At 47.4% G+C, this 26,741-nt stretch overlaps 1 protein-coding gene across 5 annotated transcripts in view; it reads left to right on the top strand.

The window, feature by feature from the left end:
- The window catches only part of PFKFB3 (6-phosphofructo-2-kinase/fructose-2,6-biphosphatase 3), a 79,841-nt gene that overhangs the window by 26,032 nt on the left and 27,068 nt on the right, over positions 1-26,741 (top strand). For 2 of the 5 annotated variants that reach the window (XM_030573270.1, XM_030573012.1), the window contains exon 1: positions 19,774-20,894. The exons of 1 other annotated variant lie outside the window; for it this stretch is intronic. In XM_030573270.1, coding sequence (XP_030429130.1) covers positions 20,816-20,894 — 79 coding nt within the window. In that variant the 5' untranslated portion in view covers positions 19,774-20,815. Of the gene's footprint in view, positions 1-19,770; positions 20,895-26,741 lie in introns of those variants that run through there. 2 more of the 5 variants (XM_030573354.1, XM_030573103.1) reach the window with 2 other exon arrangements.

Genomic DNA, 26,741 nt, shown 5'->3' with positions numbered 1-26,741 from the left:
TGGGGGGGTCATATTAGTTCCCATAGTAGCAGTGGGGCTGTCACTGCCATTGGCTTGTGACATCACTGGATAAATTAGGCCCAAGAAGGTGGCTGGGTTGAAAAAGACAGCCTCAGCTTTCCCACATGGCACTGATGGGATAACTGGGGAAATGGAACTTGAGCTGAATGAAAGGTAAATGTAAATGAGAGAAGAAATGCTTCCTACCAGTGAGGACCATTGGATAATGAAGTAACTTGCTTGTATGGCTACACTTGACATTTCAAAGCGCTGCCGCGGCAGTGCTGCAGGAGTGCTGCCGCGGCAGCGCTCCCGTGTGAGTGTAGTCGGAGCGCCAGCGCTGAGAGAGAGCTCTATCAGCACTGGACGTAAACCACATCCCTTACGGGTGTAGCGTGCAGCGCTGGGAGCCGCGCTCCCAGCGCAGCGGCACTGATTACACTGAGGCTTTACAGCGCTGTATCTTGCAGCGCTCAGGGGGGTGTTTTTTCACACCCCTGAGCGCGAAAGTTGCAGCACTGTGAAGTGCCAGCGTAGCCATGGCCTTCTGCCACCCTTTCTAGCTGAGTAGCACAATTAGCCCCATTAAAATGAATGGGACTAATAACAGTGTGAGGTAGTCCACTTAACTTCAGTGGGCTGTGGATCAGGTTCTTAGTTAGGCTGAGTTTAAAGATACAAGAATCTGACTCTAAAAGAAGCCACTGGGGCCCTGTTATTAAAACTGTATGACTAATAACAATGCCCTCTTAAAGGGCCAGGTTCTTAACTGATGTAAATCTGAGTAGCACCCTTGACTTAAATGGTCATTTTCACCAGCTGTGAATCTGGATCATCACATCTGCCATCTGAGATCTCAGATTGCTTTATAAACTCTAATTCTCCAAATGTACCCGTACAAGGTAAAGGAGTATTGTTCCCATCCTTCCAGTGAAGAGGTTATAAATCTAATAGTGATTAAGTGACCTGGCTAAGGTCACAGTGAGTGAATGGCGGACCTGAGAATAGAATCTAGTTACAAAATCTTGAAGGCCCAATCCATGCTGGTACAGCTACAGGTGCCTGAGAACTGCAGGTGTAAGACTGTGTCTATCAAAGATTGAGCTGAATGCCTCCTGAATATTGATGTTTGGATCCAGGCTTGAACTTCGCATCCAGCTTCCATTTCTATAGAGGACTGGATCAGATTCCCCAGCTTAAATCATGCTGAGGCCCCATCTTTACCTGCTATGCATGTGAGACTGAAGAACTAGGCTTGCGGGTTAGAGAGTCACAGTCAGTTACTTCATGATGTAGCAGTTTGTTACATGGCCTCACATGCTTTGGTTTTCCCCAGTGTTAGATTTGTGCGTGCAGGAACTTTGAGAGTACATTGCGTAAGCCACTTGCATATGCTTCCTAGAGGCCTTTGCCACCTTTTGGTGTTCAGAAATATTCCTGTTCTAATACTCTAAATGCTGGCTTCAGATGGATGCGTGCAGCTGACCCTGCATCATTTAAGACCTTTTCCACAAAAATTGAGGCAAGACTCAGCGTGTACTTTAAACGGCTTAACTGGTGCCAGGGGCTCATTCTATCCAGTGAAGCACATTTGTCAGATGGCCAGATGGGCCAGTGATGTCCCAGCATTCGACTGATTTCTATGGAATTATGTCAGCGTGGAGGACCAGTAGTCAGTGGGTTAAATCTGTGGTTCATAAGCCTGCTATCTGGAAGGCTTCCATAGAGCTGTGGTTGAGTACCTCAGACTGAGTCATTTCTTTTAAATGCAATGACAAATGCATATTCTCTTCACAACTGTCAACAATCATGTTTCTTAAATGGAAAGATGCCTCTAAATACTCTAGTGGGTTTAGCAAAGTGCTGAGACCCAACAACCTTGGACAACTCTCTAAGGCCTTGGCTACACTACAGAGTTGCAGCGCTGGTGAGGGGGTTACAGCGCTCCAACTTAGGATGTGTACTAAGGCCTTGGCTACACTACAGAGTTGCAGCGCTGGTGAGGGGGTTACAGCGCTGCAACTTGGGATGTGTACACACTTGCACAGCATGGCCAGCGCTGCAACTCCCTGGTTGCAGCGCTGGCTGTACACCCGGTCGAGCCTCGGATGTAGAGGATCCAGCGCTGTCAGCAACTGTAGACACCCACCAGCGTTTTTATTGACCTCCGTGGCATAAGCAGGTATCCCAACATACCTTAGAAGCCTCTCTGGTAATCATGCAAACTCCACTCCCTGGGCTTACCTGACCCCTCCTTTAAATGCCCCGGGAATTTTAAAAATCCCCTTCCTGTTTGCTCAGCCAGGTGTGGAGTGCAATTAATCAATCAATCAATCAGCAACCATGCCTCCACGCACCAAACGAGCCCCAGCATGGACCAATGCAGAGCTGCAGGACCTCATAAGTGTTTGGGGAGAGGAGGCTGTGCAAGCACAGCTGCGCTCCAGAAAGAGAAATTATGATACCTATGGGCAGATATCGCAGTCCTTGATGAGAAGGGGCCATGAACGGGACGCGTTGCAGTGCAGGGTCAAAATAAAAGAGCTGAGGAGTGCTTACTGCAAAGTTTGTGAGGGAAATCGCCGCTCAGGAGCTGCCCCCACGACCTGCCGTTTTTACCAGGAGCTGGATGCCATACTTGGGTGTGACCCCACTGCCAATCCTAGGAGCACGATGGAGAGTTCAGAGCAGGGAGAAGTGGGGGAGGTTGAATCTTTCACCCTTCCCTTCACAAATATTATGGAGGGTACAGCACGCGGATATAACAGCAGAGATGCTGCTTTCCCCCAAATCTAGCTTCCCATAAAGACAGCGCCAGCGGGCTTTCAAACGGCCAAAAGCACACTCCACAGTCATTCTGCACCGGCTCAGCCTGTAGTTGAACCGGTCCTTGCTCCTGTCAAGCTTCCCTGTATATGGTTTCATGAGCCATGGCATTAAGGGGTAAGCGGGGTCTCCAAGGATCACAGTGGGCATTTCGACGTCCCCTACTGTGATCTTGAGGTCTGGGAAAAAAGTCCCGGCCCTCAGCCTCCTGAACAGGGAACTGTTCCTAAAGATGCGTGCATCGTGCACCTTTCCAGGCCATCCTGAGTAAATGTCAGTGAAACGCCCATGGTGATCCACAAGCGCTTGCAGAACCACGGAGAAATACCCCTTGCGATTAACGTACTCTGATGCCAGGTGGGGGTGGTGACAGAATAGGAATATGCATCCCATTTATTGCCCCTACACAGTTAGGGAAACCCATTTCTGCAAAGCCATCCACAATGTCCTGCACGTTCCCAAGAGTCACGGTTCTTCTTAGCAGGGTGCGATTAATGGCCCTGCAAACTTGCATCAGCACCATTCCAACGGTAGACTTTCCCACTCCAAACTGGTTCGCCACCGATCTGAAGCAGTCTGGAGTTGCCAGCTTCCAGATTGCAATAGCCACCCGCTTCTCCACTGGCAGGGCAGCTCTCAATCTCGTGTCCCTGCGCCGCAGGGTAGGGTCGAGCTCAGCACACAGTGCCATGAAAGTGGCTTTTCTCATCCGAAAGTTCTGCAGCCACTGCTTGTCATCCCAGGATTGCAGGACGATGTGATCCCACCACTGAGTGCTGGTTTCCCGAGCCCAGACGCGCCGTTCCACGGAGCTGAGCATGTCTGTTACTGCCACAAGCAATTTAGTGTCTTCACCGTCAGGCAATTCAATATCATCGTCTGACTCCTCACTGTCACTGTCACTCTCACTTTGCAGCTGAAGGAATAGCTCCACTGCCATGCGTGATGTGCTGGCAACATTCATCAGCAAGGTCGTCAGCAGCTCAGGCTCCATTTATAACAAAAATCGCAGAAATAGCGCTGTAGAATCACAATGCCGCCAAACTGCTCGCAATGTATAGCAAAGCACCACGGGGCGTTGGAACAGGAAGCGGAAAGACCCTCACACTTTCTTCCCCTTCCCACAAGCCACAGTGCCAAAATGGGACGAGGTGCTCTGTGGGATAGCTGCCCACAATGCACCACTCCCAACAGCGCTGCAAGTGCTGTAAATGTGGCCACACTACAGCGCTGGTTGCTGTAAGTGTGGCCACTCTGCAGCGCTGGCCCTACACAGCTGTACTAACACAGCTGTAACTACCAGCGCTGCAAAACTGTAAGTGTAGCCATACCCTAAGTCCTTCATTTTCAAATAGAGGTGCCTCAAGTTAAGCACATAAATAAATGGCCTGACGTTGAGCCCTACAGCTCCCATGGACACCTGGCCAGGAGCATATAATCACTGGGACCTCTGCAAATTGGGCCCTATAATTTGGTGCCTAAAATATGGACGAAGATGCCCATTTTAGGCTCCCAGTCTTGAAAATGTTGGCTTCTACTGCAGGCCACCAGGAGACTCTTTATTACTAAACGAACCCTCATGCTGGAAAAAATACCCTGATATTTAGTCCCCAGAGTTAAATATTTTACCTAGACGTAGATTTGAATCCTCTTTGTGTATAGTAGGTTTAGACTTCTGCTGTTCAGACTGCTTCTGTTACTGTTTGACTGAGTTCTGAAATAATCAAATCTCCTATCTTTGTTCAGGTGCCTTATTGATTGTTTGTGATCATTTTTCTGCACTGTTCATACATACCTCCCCTCCCCCGTGTTTGTAAAAGAATTTCTACTTCCTTTTCTGACTGGCGTTTAATTATATCTCTTGGTTAAGTGCGTTAATTGGGACCAAATACATTTAGTTAAGCGACAGATCAGAAAGGATGTCATAGCTTATTTTAAAAAGTGTTTTTGTACTATTTGATTCTCCGTTAGTACCATCCCTGTAGAAGCTCATAAGTGATGTTCTCCACACACTAGATGTTGATTTTTCCTCTGTCCCAAACACCGCTTAGCCCCTCCGTGCTGTATTTCTTTTCATGGCACTGAAGTCAACACACCTCTTTGTCTCAGTATCATTGGTATCCCAGTATTGCCAACTCCTGCCATTTTCTCTCAAGTAACGGGATTTCAGAGGATGCTGGAGCTCAGCTTGTGAGAACGCAAGAAGCTCCAGTCCCCTTGTGAAGTTCGGCTTTGCCGCAAGTCCCTCCCCTTCACTCACTATTCTCACAGAAGGGGACGGTGAGAGGGGAGCGGGGGAGAGGACAGCGAAGAGCCCTGGAGCTCAGCTGGGCTCTGTTCCCTCCTCAGCCCTCCCCTCCTGTGAACAATGGGACAGAATGGTGCATCTGTTCCTCCCCCTGCAGCACACGGCCTGGAAGGGACCCCACTGCAGTCCGCCCCCCCAGGTGCAGGAAAGGAAGGTAAAGAACCCCAGGAGGAGCAGAAGTGAACGTGGGGCGGGGCGCTGAGAGTTGATGGGGAGCTGAACTGGCAACTGGCAGGACAGGGGATAGAATTGATGGGAGGACTGGGGGACAGGATAATTTCTGGGGAAGGGATGGGCAGATATTGGGGTGAGAGTGTCTGTAGTGAGTCTGGCCTTAAAATGTGTGAAGGATGGTGAGTGGGCAACACTAACTGTCACACACACACTGGGGTTGGGCAGAGGGAGTTCAAAAATGGGAGACTGAAAAAACACAAATAATCTTTTTTCGTTAAAAAAATAGTTTTATGGGGGGGTCTGACTTGTGATTTTTGATCTCATGAGGTTGGCAGCACTGGTGTTGGTGTAGCTCTGGGGACTATCATGATCTTCGTATAGCCCCTTTCATCCCAAGGGATCCCGAAGTGCTTAACAAAGTACATTGTAATAAATCGACCGCCAGCTACAAATTAAAACCCAAATCCTTCTGCTTCAGGACCCTTGGAGCTAAAGGAAACTTGCGCTTAGTGAGTAAAAAGCTGATGCCCTAGAGGTGAATAGCACTGACTCCATCCAGTAGACCTCACTGGTACACACAGCAGCAGTTAATTTCAGTACACAGCCCGTGCCACTGATATACAGCTGCTCTTAGCTGTGGCGGATTAGCCACTGAGCCAATGGGGCCCATGCCCAGGGGCCCTGGCCAATTGGGGCACCCCTGCGCCCCTACCTGCTCCTCCCACCCACCCAGCACTCCTGCCGCGGAGCGGGGTCTGGGCACAGGTGCTTGCTGGAGAGCAGAGGAAGCCCCTGCGCCCTGACCTCCCTCCCTGGCAGGAGTGCGGGGGGAGGAGGGAGAGGGACTGCAGGCAGAAGTGGTGGGGAGGAGCCCCCACTTGCTCTGGCCCCTAAAATGTTTCTGGCTCTTAGTAGGGAGGACAGTGGCCAGCTACACACTATTCATCAGTGCAGAGAGTAGGGACGGTGGAAGTTTAGATTGAAGACACGGTGCGAACTCCCATGCTTACAAAATAGACCATGACATTTAATGTACAGGCAGGGCCCCTGTTTCTGAGCATCTCATCTGAAAACTATACCCAGAATAAACTGCAGGGAGCTCAACTTCTCTGCCACTGAATGATGTAGTGCTGAGCAGCTCTTGCCAGGAACAGAATCTGCAGTTCCAGGTGAGATTAGATACTCCAGATCTGATTCTTAGACCCCCAAGCTATTCCTTGGAGAGAGGCAGCTATTAGCTGCTGCTCACAGAGTTGGTAGGAAAATTTCACATCCCAGTTTTTGTGGGTCCTGTGCAGTTAGTGACTTTTCCCTGTTTCTCAGCAGTGAAGTGGCAGATTTGGACTATTTAAAAATTGGAGGACAAGCTTCCTAAGGCAGTGTTTGAACCAAGCTGCTTGTACTGTTATGGCAACCACTAGTGCACAGGGATTTCCCTTAGCAGCAGAAGTTACTCTGCCTCTGAGCCCAATAAATCGGCAGCAGCTTTAAGGAAGGCTAAAGTTTGACTCCGAACGTATTGCTCAGCAGTGGGCTTGTCATAACATTTTTTCCCAGATCTGGACCTTAGTGTCCAAAATATGGGTGTTAGCATGCAAACCTCCAAGCTTAGTTACCAGCTTGGACCTGGTAAAGCTGCCACCAGCCAGGAATTATACAGTGCCTAGCTCACTGTGGTCTCCCCAAAACCTTCCCTGGGGGACCCCCAGACTCAGATGCCTTGAGTCCTACAACAAAGGGAAATAACTCCCTCCCCTTGTTTCCTGGTTACTTCCTCCCAGGCTCCCCTTCCTGGACGACCCTAGGAGATTCCCTGCTTCCAGTCCTGGAAACACAAGTACCAATAGATCTAATCTCTCCCCCCTCACCCAGAGGGTATGCAAAGTCAGTCTTAGTAACTCTAACACAAAGAGATTTTCCCCTGACTTCTTCCTCCCACCAATTCCCTGGTGAGCTGCAGACTCAATTCCCTGGAGTCCCCACTAAAGTAAAACTCCAACAGGTCTTAAAAAGAAAGCTTTATATTAAAAAAGAAAGAAAAAGACATTAAGAATAGTCTCTGTAATAAGATGACAATATACAGGGTCAATTACTTAAGAAAAAAAAGTGAATAAACAGCCTTATCCAAAAAGAATACAATTTAACACATTCCAGCAACTACACACATGTAAATACAAAAAAAAACCAATATAAACCTATTGTCTTACTATCCTTGTACTTACAACTTGGAAACAGAAGATTAGAAAGCCAGGAGATAGAAAAATCACTCTCAGAGCTGAGAGGGTCAGACCCAAGACAAAGAACAAAGAACTCATACCCAAAACTTCCCTCCACCCAGATTTGAAAAAGTCTTGTTTCCTGATTGGTCCTCTGGTCAGGTGTTTCAGGTTACTGGTGTTACCCCTTTACAGGTAAAAGAACATTAACCCTTAGCTATCTGTTTATGACAGGGCCAACTACTCGGTTGCTATTTTAGTGTCTCATCATTTCTCATAACGGGTAGAATTATTTTTTTTTAATGGGGAAGGAAGGAGTTTCCTTGGTCAGATTCGTCATTCACCCTGACGTGTGTTACAAAACTGGAACAGTGGGTGCTTTGGTGCTGCAATCGTGTGTTTCATGGTGTCCTTCTTTGCCTCTCTCAGGGTCCCATATCGGTCACCCTTACTTACTGAGGAAAGCCCCTTCATCCTCAAGCAGTCCCACTGAAATCCATAGAATTACTCCCAGAGTCCAGCATAGCCTGGCCGAGGGGAGATCAGACCAGTGCAAGGTCATAGATCCAAATCAGAGGCTTGTATGTCTTTGCTCATCCAGCGCAGTGGCAGAAGGAGGCATTGTTGTGAAGGGGGAGCATGGTTTTCAGGCCCATGTGGCAGTTAAAGGCCAATGTATCCCTTGAGCTACTGTGTCACAGTACACAGGGAACGACATGCACAGAGCACCAGAGTCAGGACCAAGGGGAGGTTTAGGCTAGCTTTGCACAGCACCCACTGTGGTGCATTTTGGCCATAACAAAGGATCTGGCTCATGATCTTTGTTTGCCATTTGCTGTCACCTATGCACACTCACACTTTGTAGCATTGCGATGGCTGGACTGCAGCACCATGAAAATAGACCCTAAGTATTTTAGAGTTGGAAATATTCCTTTTATATCAAGTATCAGTATTTACTGACTTCAAAAATCAGGGGTAGTTTAACGGCAGTGCTTATCTGTAGTGACCTGTCAAGTGACAGCACTCATCTGCAGAGACCCCTGGCAGGAGAACATAATTTTACTCTGAATTTGTGGCTGGACTCTGTCAGGCTCAACTGTATGCTCTGTTTTAGTATTTCTTTTAAAATTAGTTTGTTTGAGGTCTGGGAAAATTCTGCCAGATGTAGGGTCAAGAAGGAATTTTCCTATAAGTCAGATTGACAGAGATCTTGGGTTTTTTTCATCTTCTTCTGTTGCATGGGGAGCAGGTGGTTTGCTAGAATCATTTGAGCATATCTAACCTAATCAATTTCCCTGCCACTGCAGAGGCCTCTGGCATTGGTGGAATCTCATAAGACCAGCCATACTGGATCAGACCAATGGTCCATCTAGCCCAGTATCTTGTCTTCCAACAGCAGCCAGTGCCAGATACTTCAGAGGAAATGAACAGAACAGGGCAATTATCAGGATCAATCCCTTGTTATCCAGTCTCAGCTTCTGGCAGTCAGAGGTTTAGTGACACCCAGAGCATTGGGTTACAGCCCTAATCATCCCGGCTAATAGCCATTGATGGACCTGTCCTCCATGAACTTATCTAATTCTCTTTTAACCCATTTAGACTGTTGGCCTTCAGAACATCCTCTGGCAATGAGTTCCACGCATTGACTGTGCGTTGTGTGAGGAAGTACTTTCTTATGTTTGTTTTAAACCCGCTACCTATTAATTTCATTGGGTGACTCCTAGTTTTTGTGTTATGAGAAAAGGTCAATAACACGTCCCTATTCACTTTCTCCACACCATTCATGATTTTATCGACCTATATCATATTCCCTCTTAGTCCTCTCTTTTCTAAGATGAACAGTGCCAGTCTTTTTAATATCATGGCATAGAGGCTGATTTAAGTGATAAGTTACATACCACAGTTAAAGCAGCAAAGAGTCCTGTGGCATCTTATAGACTAACAGATGTTTTGGAGCATGAGCTTTCGTGGGTGAATACCCACTTCGTCAGATGCATGTAGTGGAAATTTCCAGGGGCAGTATATATATGCAGGCAAGCTAGAGATAATGAGGTAGTTCAATCAGGGAGGATGAGCCCCTGTTCTAGTAGTTGAGGTGTGAAAACCAAGGGAGGAGAAACTGGTTCGCCTCCCTTGGTTTTCACACCTCAACTGCTAGAACAGGGGCTCATCCTCCCTGATTGAACTACCTCATTATCTCTAGCGTGCCTGTATATATATACCTGCCCCTGGAAATTTCCACTACATGCATCTGACGAAGTGGGTAGTCACCCACGAAAGCTCATGCTCCAAAACGTCTGTTAGTCTATAAGGTGCCACAGGACTCTTTGCTGCTTTTACAGATCCAGACTAACACTGCTACCCCTCTGATACATACCACAGTTAGTTTTGCAATTTCATGTTTGCGTTTCTGCAGAACTCTTAGTGAACACCATCTGGTCCCTGGTGATTTTACTGTTTATCAACTTAAATCAAAACCTCCTCTACTGACGCCTTCGATTTGTTACCTAAAAAGAATGGCTCAGGTCTGGGAATCTCCCTCACAACTTCTGCAATGAAGACTGATACAAAGAACTCATTGATTTTAGCTTCTCTTCAACAGCCTTACCTTCCTTGAGTGCTCCTTTAGCACCTCAATCGTCCAGCAGCCCCACTGACTGCCTGGCAGGCTTCCTGTTTCTGATGTACTTAAAAAAAACATCACTGTTGGTTTTTGTGTCTTTTCCTAGTTGCTCTTCAGATTTTTTTTTGGCCTGTCTAATTAGAATTTTGTCATCCCCTTTAAATAACTGACACTATTGGTTTCTGTGTTCTCTGTGTGCGGCACACAACCAGTCAGGCTCCTGAGGACTGAAATGCTTTATTGTAACCCCAGTTATTGGGCTCAACACAGAGGTAACTAGGTAAATTGAGCGGCCTATGATATGCAGGAGGTCAGACTGGATGATCGATAGTCCCTTCTGGCCTTAAAACTCCATGAAATCTATGAAAAATCATTTTTGTCTGATTTTGTGCCAACTTAAGCTTGGTGGGTTTGACTGCAGTTCAAAAGTTAATGGGCTCAACATCTATTTAATAGACCCTGGGCTAAAAAGAGCAAAGGCTGAGAGGGGGAAGGCAAGGGGTAAGGGAGAGAGAGAAATCCATTCGTAATAATAGGGTTAAAAATGGAGAAGAGGACAGAACAATTACCTCCACGTAGGACTCACTGAGTGAATTTATCTGGGCAGTGTGATGGATGAGGTCAGACTGAATGATCTAACAGTCCCTTCTGGCCTTAAAATCTGGGGAGGATGGAGAGACAAACAAGACAGAGAAACATGAAGGTGTGGCAGGGAAAAAGAAGGACTCTAGGAGGAGACCATTTATATCTCCTATACGTGCCATCCACTTGTATCAGCCTGACTTGTGGGATGGGGTATGATTCACTAATGCAGAGTTCTGGTTTCCTTGTGGACTTCCACTAGTTTTTCAAACCCTAATGCAAATACTTCCCAATGTTCGCAAAACCTCCCACTCTACAAACTTTTCCCATCAGTGATTTTTCACAAGTTTTTCCAAAGTCCAGCAAGAGAGAATTGTTGGCAGTGAAAATAGCTTCGTAGCCAGGTCCCAAGAGAATGAAATGGCCATAGTCTCTCATTGTGTTTTTGAAAGCCCCAGGTTCTCCCAGGAAGTAGCAGACAAGTTCTGGGTTTCCAAAGGGTCTGGCTTTTTATTTTTTTTAAGAAACCGAGCCACGCATATAGGTATGTAAATACTGGAAACACTGGTCCATTTGTTATACAAATGGAACAAAAGACACCTTTGCTACTATTGTGATATAAAACATTTAGCACCTCGATGGTTATTTATGAACATTAGCTGATAGGTAATAAGTTATGCCCTTTTTATAGATAGGGAAACTGAGGCACACTCAACCACCCTATCCTCTTCCCACTGAGGTCAGTGGCAAAACTCCCATTGGCCTCAGTGGACTCAGGCCCTACAGAGGATGGGTGACTCTCCAAAGTCACACAGTGAGTTGTTATTGGAGCTCAGGAATTTGGGCCCAGATCTTCAAAAGTATTTAAGTACCTAAATAGCTTTGAGGAGTTGGGCCTTGGACACCAATTCAGCCAAGCGCCTAAATAGCTGCTTAAGACTTCAGTAGTGCATAAGTGTGTGCTTAATTTTAAGCACACTTTTAAGTACTTTGTTGAATCTAGGCCTCAAGTCCTGGCTCCTTGGCCTGTATTCAGATCATGCCTTTGTCATCAACTTTAAAAAACGGAAACCCTGCCTTCTTTTCCTGCAACCTCATTACATGGCTTTCAGTCATTTCCTGTGTGTCCCGGGGAAAAGTACAGTGGTTTTGGGTACAGTATTTTGTAACAGAATCTGATGTAATTCCCAATAAGAACAACATAAGAAGGCCATACTGGGTCAGACCAAAGGTCCATCTAGCCCAGTATCCTGTCTTCCGACAATGGCCAATGCCAGGTGCTTCAGAGGGAGTGAACAGAACAGGTAACCATTAAATGATCCATGTACTGAATCTATTGTTCTATCCCAGGATAGTTACCAGTGAATGCTCACTATTTTTCATATAACTCTCCTCATTGGCCTGGAAGTAGCTCTCTTTGGAGTGTGATATGGGCCATTCGAGCCATTAAGCTTTGGGCATCTTTTGGATAATAATTTCAATACACACTGACGTCATCTGGCATGCACGCTAAGTCCAGAGACATTGTAATGACAAATATGTGAAGTCCCTCTCTGAGTCAGTGAGATTTTGCATATTATCATCAGTTTTCTCTGACAGATCCAGTCTGTTCCTGTGCAGTCTGTAGGCTGCACTTTTTGTTCCACATCATGGAGCAGTGAATCTGGTTTCCTCTCCGGACTTCAGACCATGAAACATGGATGTGACATAGGCTTTCCACTTAAGCTTCCTTGGGAATAAGAATAGGAGTCATGTCCTTTGGGAGTCAGCATTCTCAAAAATAAATCACTGTTAATCTTTATTTCTGTACAGTGGATATTAATAGGAGAGATTTTACTGAAGGTGGACCCAAGCTGCCAAATTCAGGTCCAGGTTCTTCCAAAGGTCTGGAGCTTTTAGCTCTGGGGCTTTGGGTTGACCCATCAGAGGCCATGTCTACATCTAAAATTTTGCAGCGCTGGTTGTTACAGCTGTATTAGTACAGCTGTATAGGGCCAGCGCTGCAGAGTGGCCACACTTACAGCAACCAGCGCTGCAAGTGGTGTTAGATGTGGCCACACTGCAGCGCTGTTGGGCGGCTTCAAGGGGGGTTCCGGGACCGAGAGAGCAAACCGGGAAAGGAAACCAGCTTCGCCGCGGTTTGCTCTCTCGGTCCCGGAGCCAGCCAGCAAACCGCGGGGAAGGAGACCTGCTTGCTCGGGGTTCCGGGACCGAGAGAGCAAACCGGGAACGCCGCGGTTTGCTCTCTCGGTCCCGGAGCCAGCCAGCAAACCGCGGGGAAGGAGACCTGCTTGCTCGGGGTTCCGGGACCGAGAGAGCAAACCGCGGCGAAGCTGGTTTCCTTTCCCGGTTTGCTCTCTCGGTCCCGGAACCCCGAGCAAGCAGGTCTCCTTCCCCGCGGTTTGCTGGCTGGCTCCGGGACCGAGAGAGCAAACCGCGGCGTTCCCGGTTTGCTCTCTCGGTCCCGGAACCCCGAGCAAGCAGGTCTCCTTCCCCGCGGTTTGCTGGCTGGCTCCGGGACCGAGAGAGCAAACCGCGGCGTTCCCGGTTTGCTCTCTCGGTCCCGGAACCCCGAGCAAGCAGGTCTCCTTCCCCGCGGTTTGCTGGCTGGCTCCGGGACCGAGAGAGCAAACCGGGAAAGGAAACCAGCTTGATTACCAGAGGCTTCCTCCTTCCACGGAGGTCAAGAAAAGCGCTGGTGAGTGTCTACATTGCATTACCAGCGCTGGATCACCAGCGCTGGATCCTCTACACCCGAGACAAAACGGGAGTACGGCCAGCGCTGCAAACAGGGAGTTGCAGCGCTGGTGATGCCCTGCAGATGTGGACACTCTCAAAGTTGCAGCGCTGTAACTCCCTCACCAGCGCTGCAACTTTCTGATGTAGACAAGCCCAGAGACACAAGGCCCAGCAGCTGCTATGTTCAGAGACTGACTCGTGCGTCCAGAAGGCTTGGGGCACACGTACATGTGGGGTTTGGTGTCAGACGCTCATGTTTCTAACAGCAGAGAAACAAAAAAGAATTAAACACACAGGCCAAGACTTTGAAATCACAAGCCCCAGTTTTTAAAGGAGCCCAGGGGACTGAAATTCAGTGGGAGTTTGGCACCTAAATCAAAGCCATCTAAGAGCATATTTAGGCACCTAAATAAGTGGCTTGATTATCAAAAGTGCTGAGCAGTCAAGTAGCTCTTCCCAATTTTGCTGAGCTCTTCAAAATGGCCAAAAGGGCATTTGACATTCAGTTTCCGTTAATTTTAATGTGAATTGTTGTCCAGAGCTGCCATAGAGATTGAAAAAATCTCAAGCACAGAACATTTTACTGTATGTTATTTAAGGACAATAAATAAAAATAGAAAATAGATAAATAAAAAGAGAAAGAAGGAGAGAGATTATTACTGAGGAGATCAGAACTAAAAGGTTACTGGCCCAGAGCTATTTAAAGGCATTTCCAATTCCCTCTCTCTCCAACGGGGCTAGAAGCCCTGGTTTATCCAGGGTCTAATTCTGCCATGCTTAACTGTGCCAATTTCACTGGGGCTATTGGAAGGAGATGGTATTACTCAATGTGAGTAATGTTGGTAGAATCTGATAGTAACTAAAAAGCATCTGAAATCCACCAAAATATCATGCACAGAATTCCCCCTCTTAAGTGAAAATGGACCAAAATGACTCCCTCCTCCCCCCCACAAAAAATAACACGGGAAGTTCTCCCATGTAGACTTTGCAGCCAAAAAGCCAATTTCAAATGCTGACTTCTAAATTCCTGAAGCCAGCAAAGGGAGGTGTATAATGGAAATAGTAATGTACTGTATTTCCAGGTCCTGCTGTCTGTAGTTGACAAGAGGTCCTTGTTTTTCTTTTAAATTCCACACATTTTCTTCCGTTTGAGTCTTGCCTTGTTTAGGCTACTTTTTAAATGCAAATGTGCTTGTTTAATTTTAAAAGGAGGTACATTTGGGTCTCCTGATAGCAAGCAAGGAACTAGCATACATTAGACTAGAGTGAGCCGTGCTATGTGCAGATGCTGTGCAAGTATCCCATCTACTCCCCAAACTCTGCCAAGGCACATACAGCTTCACCTGCAACACCCCCTGCTACTCCAATTTCGGACCCTGCACAGCTCTGCCCATGTAGTCCTGATCCTGGAAGCACTCAGTGCTTTCATGATGAAGGCTGTACACACCCCTGGATGGAATTTCCAAGGTACTGGGCCTTAGCTGCTGCAGTACAGAAGGGGCTGTAGTGTTGTATGTGAACTGAAGAAGGATAAGAACCCTGTGTGGGATAACTTTATTTTTGCAGCAGCAGCATGGCAAATCCTAAAAGAACGAAGCCTCCTTGCAGATAAAGTGCCACCTAGATCAATCTCTAGCTAGGTCCTTTAGTAGCACCATGTTTTAAATGGTGGGATTTGGTTGACCAATGGACAGGAAGCCTTTTGGGTCCAAATCACAGGATTCTCTCTTTCCTGAATATCCCATAATGACTTTTGTTGTTTGTATTCCTCCTGCTGCATCTTTCTTTACAGCCAGAGCCTGTCCATTCCCTCTGGCTCTGTGGTCCACAGAGAACTGGCTTTTTTCCTTTTTGTTTGATGGAGGCGTCCCTCACCTTGGGTGACATGCAGGGAACGCTGTGTGATGGGCCGCTTGACACGTAGTCCTGAGTAATACACAGATGGCCACTGCTAAGTGACTTCCAGTCTCGCGCCCTCATAAAAGGGAATTAACTAAACAACTCATGGCCCCGGAATTGGGGAAGCAGCCTGTGAAGTTTACTTACAAGTGTGATAAGCAAGTTGGTGTATGAGAAGCCGTGCTTTTTACCACTGCACTTTAGACGGAAGGTGTTTTACAGCTTAGATAACCCCACCACTGTAGCATCTGAGTGCTGCACGAACACCAATGAACATAGCCTCAATTTGACTCAGCGGGTGTAACTAGGTGCTCACACCTCTGAAAATCAGGTTACTTACGTGCCTAAGGATTAACCTAACTTTAGGCTCCTGTTTTGGGGAATCTTGGCCAATAATTATTATGTAGCCTAATTGAAAGGGGTTCTGATTTTAATTCAGTCAGGTTTCACTTCCTTGGTACTTGTGATGTCACTACCCTACCAGTTCTCCAGTCATCCACAAGTCTTCCAGGATAAACAGGATATACAAGTGTTACAGTATCAGAGGGGTAGCCATGTTAGTCTGGATCTGCAAAAAAGCAACAAAGAGTCCTGTGGCACCTTAAAGACTAACAGATGTATTGGAGCATAAGCTTTCATGTGTGAATACTCACTTCGTCAGACACGTAATGGAAATGTCCAGTGTCACAGTATTCTCTGCTCACCACTGGGGTGCCTGCTTGTGGCTGTATCTGGGAAAGAGCTTTGCCTGATCTGAGACCCCTTTTCCATCTCTCGTGGGCTGCGGCCCTGTTCATGCTCCAGGAGTTGTGATACTTCCTCTGTGTGACTCGGCCCTCCAGCCAGGTCACTATATGGTTTCTCCCTTCCAAAGTCTCTCAGGACTGGCTGACTGGGCATCATTCCCAGCAGTCCTCCAGTTCAAGCTTATGCCACTTCCCCAGTGGCAGGCAGGGGAACCTGGGCCCACCCACTATTCCAGGTTTCTGCCTAGGGACCCTACAATCAGCAGCCAAGGTCAGCTCCATCCCAAAATCCTGCTGTTGTTTTCCTGGACTGCTTCCTATTCCATCTCTGTCAGACTTCCTCCTCTATCATCCCTCTGGGTGGGCCCTTCCCCCAGGGCCAGGAGTCCAGGACTTCTACTCCCTCCCTGAGTTTCCTCCTTTTCGTACTCTAAGCCCAGAGACTGATTGCAGGCTTCCACATTGCAACCTCCTTCTGCTCTCTCTTCTGACCTTATACCAGTCCTGCCTTCTCCTGCGCAGCTGGACTCCATCTTCAGGAGGTGCTTGCCTATCAAGCTTAACTATCCTTTAGCTGTGGATAGTCAGGTTACTTAACACCTCCCTCTCTCCAGCGCCCACCTGAATCCTTTTCTGGGGTAGTGTGGCATTGCAAGATCTTAATTTTTCATGCAAAGAAACAAGTAGGAGGAAAAAGTTTACACATCATCGGATAAGGACATGAAAACATTTTCCTGCCTTCTCAGGTCACCTTTAAATCAGGAGTGAAATTACAGAGGGTATGTCTACATCTACAATTTTGCAGCGCTGGTTGTTACAGCTGTATTAGTACAGCTGTAAAGGGCCAGCGCTGCAGAGTGGCCACACTTACAGCAACCAGCGCTGCAAGTGGTGTTAGATGTGGCCACACTGCAGCGCTGTTGGGCGGCTTGCAGGGGGGTTCGGGGAACGCGAGAGCAAACCGCGGGGAAGGAGACCTGCTTGCAGGGGGGTTTGGGGAACGCCAGAGCACACTGCGGGGAAGGAGACCTGCTTGCGGGGGGAGGGAGGGAGTTCGGGGAACGCGAGAGCAAACCGCGGGGAAGGATACCTGCTTGATTACCAGAGAGGCTTCCTCAGGTATGCTGGGATACCTGCTTATTCCACGGAGGTCAAGAAAAACGCTGGTGAGTGTCTACACCTGATGACCAGTGCAGCGCTGGATCCTCTACACCCGAGGTTCGACCGGGTGTACGGCCAGCGCTGCAAACAGGGAGTTGCAGCGCTGGTAATGCCCTGCAGATGTGTACACCTCCTAAGTTGCAGCGCTGTAACCCCCTCACCAGCGCTGCAACTTTGTGGTGTAGACAAGGCCAGACTTTAGTGGATCTGGTGCTGCTGTATGTTAGCAGCAGCATCTCAGCCCATTGCAATTCAGACACAACTAAACTCTTCCTTGAAACTCATTGTGACTCCTTGGAGAAAGTTGACCTGAGAAATTCTTTCACTGTTGGAATGTAGAAAACTGAATGCCTTTGCCTCTTTGGATACAGCCAAATCAGAGGCTGTACAGCTGTACTGTTCCTTGAAAAGGGGTAGACTGACCTGTGCGGTCCCTTCTAAACCTATGATTCTATAATTCTGCCTGTCTGCTGTGGCTATAGCAAGGATGATTGGTACTTGTATATTGTAGTGTCTAACTGTTTGATCTACAGCGTCCCCCACTTCTTGATTTTGTAACAACTCTCTCTGCTCTTGACATACAATTTAGTTTTTTTTACCAGCCAAGCCCTTTTGGATTTTTTCCCCAACTTCCTTATTAGATTCCCTCCCCCCTACCCCGGAGTGTTTTTTGGGACCTTGCATTTTAATCTCCTCAATCGAGGCTACCTTTATATGGGTGATTGTATATTTATTGCAAAGTAAAATTGTGGCCAATTATACGTTCTCGCTATATGTTTGTAACAAAAATACACAGATTTACTTCCAGAAATCAAGGGTACACTATATAGCATTAAAAACTAGTTAACACTCTAAATGTTGTTGTGCCAATTTGTTGGAATGGCTTCGTTTTCAAGCATGATAGGTATGTTAAAAATGATTAAAGCAGACTCATGACTCCCAGTATTGCATAAGGGCCTATAGCATCTAACACTTGTGGTGTGATTGTCTGTTGATGTTTTTACATTGTGCTCAGCAGCAGGTCTTGAGTTCCTCACTGCTTCTAAACTTTCTACATAAATGAAGTAACTGCGTGGGGGCAGACCCTCACCTGGTATAAGTTGTCATAGCTCCATTGCAATTAATGGAATTATGACACTTTACTCCAGCTAAGGATCTGCCTCATCATATCTAAATGAAGCAGCTTTGGGAATGCTGGGGGCATGCCCCGTACAAGCTTGAGGTATATTTTTCTGGCTCTCCATAATTTTATCTTCACATATTTATTTGCTATGCTCATTTATTTCAGCCACCCTGGGATTGATTTCATTAAGGCAGTGCCGCTGGCCTGGAAGCAGTGTTTTAGACTGGAAAGGTAGCTGGCCATCAGATAAAAATCTGTCAATTTAAAATTAAACCTTAAACAGTCTGGTGCATTGCCTTCCCTGTGAAATAATGACCTGGCAGCACCAAGCTAATGGGCCCAATAGGTCATTCCTTGGAATCTAACCATGATCAGTCATTAATCCTGCAGGGAATTAACTTTGCCAAGGACAATATTAAGCATTTATCCTTCCCCTCCCCCGTCAGCCTCATGATTTATTCTTGTGCACAAGAGCTCTCTCTTGCCTTTGTCATTCTGGGCCTGATCCAAAGTCCATAGAAGGATTCCCTTCCATGGGTTTTGGGGTAAGCCTCTATGTCCATTTGGAGAGAGAGGACACCCCAAATTTCTGCTGATTTTAGTGAGTATGAAGGGTGCTGAGCCCTTCACAGGGCATAGGTCCTGGGTCCCCGCAGGTTCTGTGTCCTTAATACCTGGATATTAGAGACTAGTGACTTCCCCCATTAATCTTACTATTGTAGTGTGTAAATGACTATGCTTGTTAATAAAAGCATCAGGTCAGTAGGTTGAGTGTAAAGTGTGAGTGTAGCCATGGCCTAATAATCAAGCTAAATTAAATCTTGGGTGCTGGAGTTTCCCAGCCGCCTGCCAGTCAGCAAGCCCTTCTCTGAAGAACTGCAGGAGAAGGTAACGATCAGCGCCCGCTGGAGAGCGAGCCGGGCGCCGGCTCCTTCCTAGGGCTGCATCTCCCTGCCGCAGCAAGTGCATCCAGCCGCGATGAAAGGAGCGTCTGTAGCCAGGGCTGAGGCTTCCCTGCAGAGTCATGCGGAACGTGAGGGACGTGCCTGCACCCGGCAGCCCACACCCCTGTCTGCCTTTTGCCTTTTGTGTCGCTTGTGTGTGTGTGTAAAAATCAATTCGCGCGCTGAAATACAGCCTAGCTTTCAATGAGGGGAAATGATCGATATTAAACATAAAATATAATTGCACTATAAAAATAAGCTCCTGATCTCCGCTCTGTTGCATAAAGGTTACAGGAGCCTGAATGGGGCAGGCAGAAATAGGATAGAGCCAGGGATTTTTCTTTGTTGGTTTTAATACAAAATGTTTGCATTTATATTTCACCCCTTAATGGAGCGGAGGTCATCCCCGTGCACTGTGTATACACAATATACAGGGAAGTAATCTATTGATATTTGGTGTATATCTCAGGGAAATAATCCATTTGGGATTTAGTGTATTCTCAATACAGTTCAGTGAAAATATTTATGTCTATATTTTAGAGCTGCTATAAAGTACATAATTCCCCCTTTTCTTATGCATATGAGAACTATACCTTTATAGTTTCAAGATGTTTATATCTGTGCAATAAATGTGTCTATATATTATACACTTAGTGTGTGCATAAAATATGCATGCACCGGTATTTACCAGTGGGAATTGCACCCAGACTAGTATATAATGCTAGGTAGAGAATGTAAACATACAAATTGGAGCGACACGGTGCGCTCTTAAAATTATTCTAGAGTCGCGTGGATTATCCGTGCCATGCATGGATTTTTTGCACGCTTGTCTCACCAACGTGAGTCCTTTGTCTAAGAAAAAGTTGATCGTAAATCCCCCCAGGGTGGCTGCAGCTCGCCTAGCTGCCACGCGACGGCAGCACGCGCTGGCGTCTCCAATGCCGGCTGCTCCCTGCAAAGACTCTCCCCCACCCTTGCCGGCTAGGGGCGGGCTGCGGGTGACGCAGGGTTTGCCGGCCGGTCTTTTGCTGTAGAAATAGCTGCGGCGAGGTGGGAGCCGGGGCATTCACACGAGAGAGGCAGGAGGTAGAGGGAGGCTCCGGGGAATCCGTCTCAGTGGCATTCCCCGAACGGCTCCTGCAGAGGGAACCCCCCCGGGGAAATTCCACCCGCGGAGCAGCGTTGCAGGGGCGTGAGGCTGACTGGTCGGCGAGAATCCAGCCCTCCTGTCCCGGGGAACACGTGCTCCTCGCCTCTGCTTTTGGCTCTGTCCCCTCAAGGCAGTGTCCCAGCCTTAACTTTGCAATCATTGCATGATCAGAAGCCTTAGGACTAGGGTGTAAAGACATCGGGTGCTGCAGCGTCCGGGCCCGCGTGTTTAAAAAGCAAACAAAAAAGGCCCTTTTTACTCTTCTTTCCCGTGCATCCACCCACCAAGCCGGACACGGAGCGCAAACCGACCTTGGTTGTAAAAATGCCCATGGAGCTGACTCAAAGCCGGATCCAGAAGATTTGGCTCCCCAATGATAACCACCCTGCGCTACCCCGCAGATGTGAGTATAGCACAGCGGGGGCGGACAGATGTGTGGGAATAGGGCGAGGGGGGTGGGATGGATGATAAGCCTGAGCGGTGCCCGCACCTACGCAGAGGCGCTAATGCACCGGCAGGGTGGGACACGGTCTGTTTCACTTGCGGTGTATTTCCGGGATCTGCGGGTCCCGGCGCTGGGTGGGCGTGGGATGCCGCGAGTGGGGGGAGCTGTGTGTTCCACACACCTTCCCAAAAGATGTGAGAGGGATGCTGGGTGGGGGCTGCCCCTCCCTTTGTCCAAGAGGCTGCCCCTTCTGCCATTGATTTATCCCTTCGGGTGAGCATCGCCCTGTATTTTAAAAGGGATCATGGGCGCCGCTTGCAGCATAGCCTGGACACGTAGGAGGATTGCACCGGGGAGCGGTGGACCTGTACCCCGGAGAGGAGAGTACCGGGCAGGCTCGGGAATGGTGTTTCCCTAGAAATCGAGCGTTGTCCCGTCTTGGACATGGCTGGGAGGAACATACTCCCACGTCTGCACTGACGGATTTACCTTGAGCTGAGCAGGGAGGGGTAGGGGTTGCTGCACGCGGTGGGCCGATGCCCCTGGCGAGCTCTGCGCCCGAATGGGCGTCTAAGTGGCCTGTAGCTCCGCGTTTGCGTGTCCTTAATGCAGCCGGCATGGGCGGCGGGGGGTGACCTGAGATGCTCCCTAGCCCCGGCCTAGCCGCAGCGCGCCTCCTCCGGCCGCACGCATGGCTGGAGGCGGGGCCTGCTGCGGGCGCGTGTGACTCCTCCGTGCGGGGTGGGGCACAAGCTGGAAATGGCGATGGGTTTGGCGCATCCGACAGCGCGCATCGCTTCTCGGCTGGGCGGGCAGGATCCAGACCCGCCGCCTTCCCATTCTTTGACCCTGGGGCTGCTGGAGGGAGGGGACCAGGGATCTGTCATGCTGGGAGATGACTGATGTGGCTTCCCCACGTGTAGCGTTGCTGGATTGGGTGGGAGAAGGGAAGCATGGCTGCTGCATTTTCCCGGCTGCATTGTTCCCAGGGCCCCTTTTTTCCATTGTACGGGAGATCGGAGCCCAGTGCAGTGCCGCCTCCCTCCAAAAGAAATCCCTGCACCTAATTCTCCTCTTCGTTAAGGAGCTGCAGAGAAGGCAGTGCCAAACTGCATCTGTGTAGCTTCTTGTACCCAGGGATCTCCACATTCTTTATAAACATTAATTAAGTCTCATATATTATCCCCTGAAGAGGAGCTCTCTGGGTGAGCGCCAAAGTGTCTTTCTCACCTGCCGAAGTTGGTCCAATAAAAGATATTACCTCATCCACCTTGTCTCTAATATCCTGGGACCCACAGGGGTGCAACAGCACTGCATCCTACCATCCCCATCTTTCCCCATAAGAGCTGATTAAAGTGTTTCTCCCCTGGTGTAGTATATTGAAAAGTCCCATTGCCTTGAACAAGAAGTAAAGTCTGTAGCATTTCCCCCTCTTCTCCCCGCCCCCATCTTGTGATTCACTTTTAGCTCTGCCAGGATGAGACAAGTGGTGGTGGCTGGGTGCTGTCATAGTTGTGGGTCACCTGGTTATTTGCCTTCACCTGGCTTTGGATAGGCTCCTCCGATACAGAGAAGTCTGGAGGGACAACCCACCCTATCAGGGGATGCTGATCTCTCTAACCCACTTTCAGAGCTATGGCCTGGCAAACCCGCCTAATTTTGTTAAGTTACATACATCACTCGTTATTTCGGCTGGGATTATCAAAAGCCTGATTCTGCTTGGAGTTTTACCATTGACTTCAATGGGAGCAGACTTAGGGTTGGAAAGTCTCTCACCCTTTGCTTCCATGTGCAAAATGAGCTGCGTAAGTGACTAGATTTTGCTTATGATCCTCTAGCAGGGAGGTGAAAGGGGTAAGGGAGTGAATAATAAAGCTGAAACATTAGCTTCATAATTTGTTGTTTTTTTTAAACTGGTATGAACAGAAAGCCTCGTGGTCAAAAAAATGGAACCATTCAATTAAAACAAAAACGCAAATACCAGGATCATATAGGTGCTACTGCTGTACAAAGCATCAAAATACATTTTGCCCGTTTGGGAGTCGGTCAGTTTATATGTAAGCAAAGCTGTAAAGATGCAAGTCACATAACTTGGACCACTCCTAAATAAGCAGTCTAGAAACCTTTGCACAAATATTGCTGTTGTGAGGTGAGGATTGCTTGTGCTCTGCAGGCAAGGAATATACAGAGGTAATTTGGGCAGTCAGCGATACTAGTCTTATCTTTTTAGCTAAGCGTTATATTTTAAAATAGCTTGTAGATTTGTGCCCCTCCACCAGAAACATTGCCCTTTTAAACAGCTGGGACTAAAACATTGCCCTTTTAAACAGCTGGGACTAATCAGCCACTGATTCTGCTGGCTCTCTTGCCTATGAAATATGTAAGAGAGAGAGAGAGAGTGTGTGTGTGTTGAATGCAAATACGATTTTACAACAAATAAGGAAAACAAATGTGGTCTCTGGTCCTATAGAGAAAACTATACGCTATTTTCCTAATGGATTTGCCAGTCAAATTAAATGAGATTTTATTAGCTGGAGAAACTATACTCGTGTTGCCAAAGCGTAAGAAAAAGCCCGACCCTTGGGGTTTCTGTCAGAGATGGCACAGTCTGCCCAGAACAGGGCTACATGTGGGATTTGCTACCCCCTGCGTTCCTTTGTCGGTCAGCTGGGTAGAGTAAACTGAGTAGGAACTAGCTTTATGGAGAAGGCTGCAGATCTGTGTGGCAGCAGGACCTTGATTTCTACAGGATAACAGGTCTCCTGTCTGGGGAATTAGCTGGAGGGATGAAACAATCTGGATGGAGGGCAGTTCCTGTGGGGGTGGCACTGGACTTGGCAGCAGCTGTACTATCTGGGTGCTGGTGGTAGAGGGCTGCCCACCAGATGCCCCCCCCCCCCACACCACTGCCAGAGCCCACATTCTCCAGCATTTGCAGGGTTTGCTCTCCAGGCGTCTCGGCTCTCTGAGCTAAGAGGTGAAAACATTATCTAATAGCAGATGGGACTTTTACAGGGTACTCCGCTTAGGTGTTTGGCTTCTTAAAGAAATCCTTATAAAACAGCTATGGCCCTGTACTCGGTACTCCACAGTCATCAACATAAAACGCTGAGGGAGAGAGAGCTTGTGATGTATTTTGGTTTATCAAGACTTCTGTGGAAGTGCTAGTTGATGTGATAATGGAGCTTTTATTACTCTTCCTTAACATGGAATGGGTCCCCTCGGGGGTGATTCCTACTCTACTTCCTTAATGTTATTCATTTGGGCATCAAGGACCGACCCCCTCGCCCCTGCCCGCAGCTGCTCCATACAAATAAAAGAAGGAGCACAAACATCACTCCGGACTGCAGAGCTAATACTGAGCTACAATAGAGATTGGTATCTAATGCAAATAGCCTGAAATCCCAGGGAAAGCAGGGAGCGATAGTGTCTCTTTTAAGCATCATCGAAATTCTCGGGCCAACAGCTTGAATTTTTCTGCGTGTGTGTATGTGAAATAATTAGTCGGATTGGCTGACTTCTTGTTAGGGGAGACTGAATGGATGTGAAATGATGCCTCCCTCCCGCCTTTGGATGGTGATCCATTAAATTTCTCTCAAGTTGCACGTCTCTCACGTAGTCTGTGAAGCCAAGTTATTGCAGGGCGGCTAATGGGCAGAGCCACTCACTTTACAAGAGGGAGGGGTGTGTGTGCATGGAATATTTGAGGATGCAGGGCTGGTACTTTTCTCTTCCTTCATCCTTGCTCAACTTGCATGTGTACCTGTTGTGTGTGTGTATTATTATACAATTATATACCTAATATATATGTATCCCGTGTGCGCTGTGTACAGGCAAGCAATTCTGTGGAGTCAGCTACCAGAGTGTGCGCGCGCGCACACACACACACACACTATAGAAATGCTTTATGTACTAATTTACCAAAGTGTTTTTATATAAATGTGAATGTGCACATGTGCATGTATATTTTTATAAAGTGTATGCATTGTAGAAAAGTCTAGACAGATATATTACACACATCTGTTTTGCAGCCCCTGCTAACCCAGGGTCATTCTGTTGTTTGTCCTGATCTTGCAGCTTTGTATTCTTGCTGTCTGTTTGGCATAGACTAACAGTCTTTATTTAGATAGTAAAAATAAACATTGATTTCTATTTTCAGCTCAGGTTGGTAGTAGCAGGAAATCCCCCTCACAGGCGCTTTGATGACTATCATGGCACATTGGGAATTGTTTGCACTGATTTTTGTGCTTCTGAAGATCCTAGCTGAATCCTCTTTTACAGTTGGAACTTGTTTTGGTTACACTGAAATCTGTATTATTTTTAGTGGAGGCCAGAAAGGATTAACTGAATCTTTGGTTCATTTTATGTGCTCCAAGCTTTGCGCCTTTCCAGGTTTTTCATTTAGTTCTTGTAAATGTCATTGAAAGACTCCCACTGACTTTGGTGGGCTTTAGATCCGGTTCTTAACAAGGAAGTGCACATGCAATTCTCAGCTGCCTCTTCTCTTTAGGAGGTACTGATAAAGAAAACTAACCCCAATGACTTATTCCAATGACTCTCCCCAACACCGAGTTTATGAACCTTCCTTAAAATGCATCTGCTGAAAAATTTCCAAATGAAGATGCTCAACTTCTGCAACTCCCGTTAAAGTCAGTGGGAGCAGTGTGTGTGCCCAGCACCTCTGAGGATCAGACCCTAAGATTTGCCTGGGTGTATGTGCATGCTCATCCTTGCAGGGTCAGATTTAATTGACTGGAGCGTAAGAATAATGAAATATTCAGTGGAGCGAACCGTCCGATTCCCTTCTCTGTTCAAGTATCTATTTATTTTTAATGTCGAGCACACTTGGCAAAATTCCTCTTGGCTCAGTGTTGTGGATCTTTTTTCTGCTGTGGGGAAAGGGAGCAAATTCAATTTCTTCTTTCACTTCTCACCCTCCCTGGCCAATGGTGAGACTTCAGCAGTGCTTGTGTGAGTGTAGAGATGGGGAAACACCTGCAGTGCTGCCCTGAGGTCTGGGATTGGGGATCTCTGATTTGGTGGGCTCAAGTGGAAAGTTGGGGGAACGCTCCTTTAATCTCGCCCCACAGGGCCTGGAGGCGAGATGGTAACTCAGGAGAGCAAGGCTGAACAGACCCAACCATGACTTTTACTGGAGTGTTTCAAGACTGGCTTCATTTTTTTCATTAGTGTAAGAAAAACTTGTGTGCATTTTTTTTTTTAACTTAACCATTCTATCATTCTTTGATTTTTCAGTGTTGACCCCCCTGTTGGCTAAGATCCAGTCCTCTGTTAGTCAGCTATATCACGCACTGGCAAGAGAAATTACTCGAGGATCTAATTGGTCCTTTTCACTGTTGCTATAATTTTGTACCAGGCTGTCCTTTTTCTAGTAGCTTTAGGAATTTTTTTTTTTTTTTGGGATGCAAGGTGGTAGAAATCTGTCCTGATCTCGATGCACAGGAATTTCCATAGCCATTGAAAGGAATCTACACCCCTTAAATTGACTGTGACTCCCAAATCTAGTTTGAGAAAAGTCCTATCCCCTTTCCCTTTCAGCAATCTGTCTCTTGCTTGCACCATCCAAAAATATTGGCGGAGCTCAGCAAATCACATGATCCAGATTGATCTGATGCAGCCGAATGAGAGTCCTGTTTATTGCGTGCCCAAAGCTCAGCTTCATTCTGTGCGGTTATGGCGTTTATTTTTCTTGCTGTAATAACAAAAGACATTCACTCCTTGCATGCCATTGTGATGAGGCTGACAAACCATACAGAACTATCAGTGTGTAAGGAATGGAGGGAA

This window comes from Gopherus evgoodei, chromosome 1, assembly GCF_007399415.2.
Source record: "Gopherus evgoodei ecotype Sinaloan lineage chromosome 1, rGopEvg1_v1.p, whole genome shotgun sequence".
In the NCBI taxonomy this organism is placed as follows: Eukaryota; Metazoa; Chordata; order Testudines; family Testudinidae; genus Gopherus; species Gopherus evgoodei.
Note: the sequence above shows the minus strand (reverse complement) of the source record. Positions and strands in the feature narration are given on the sequence as shown.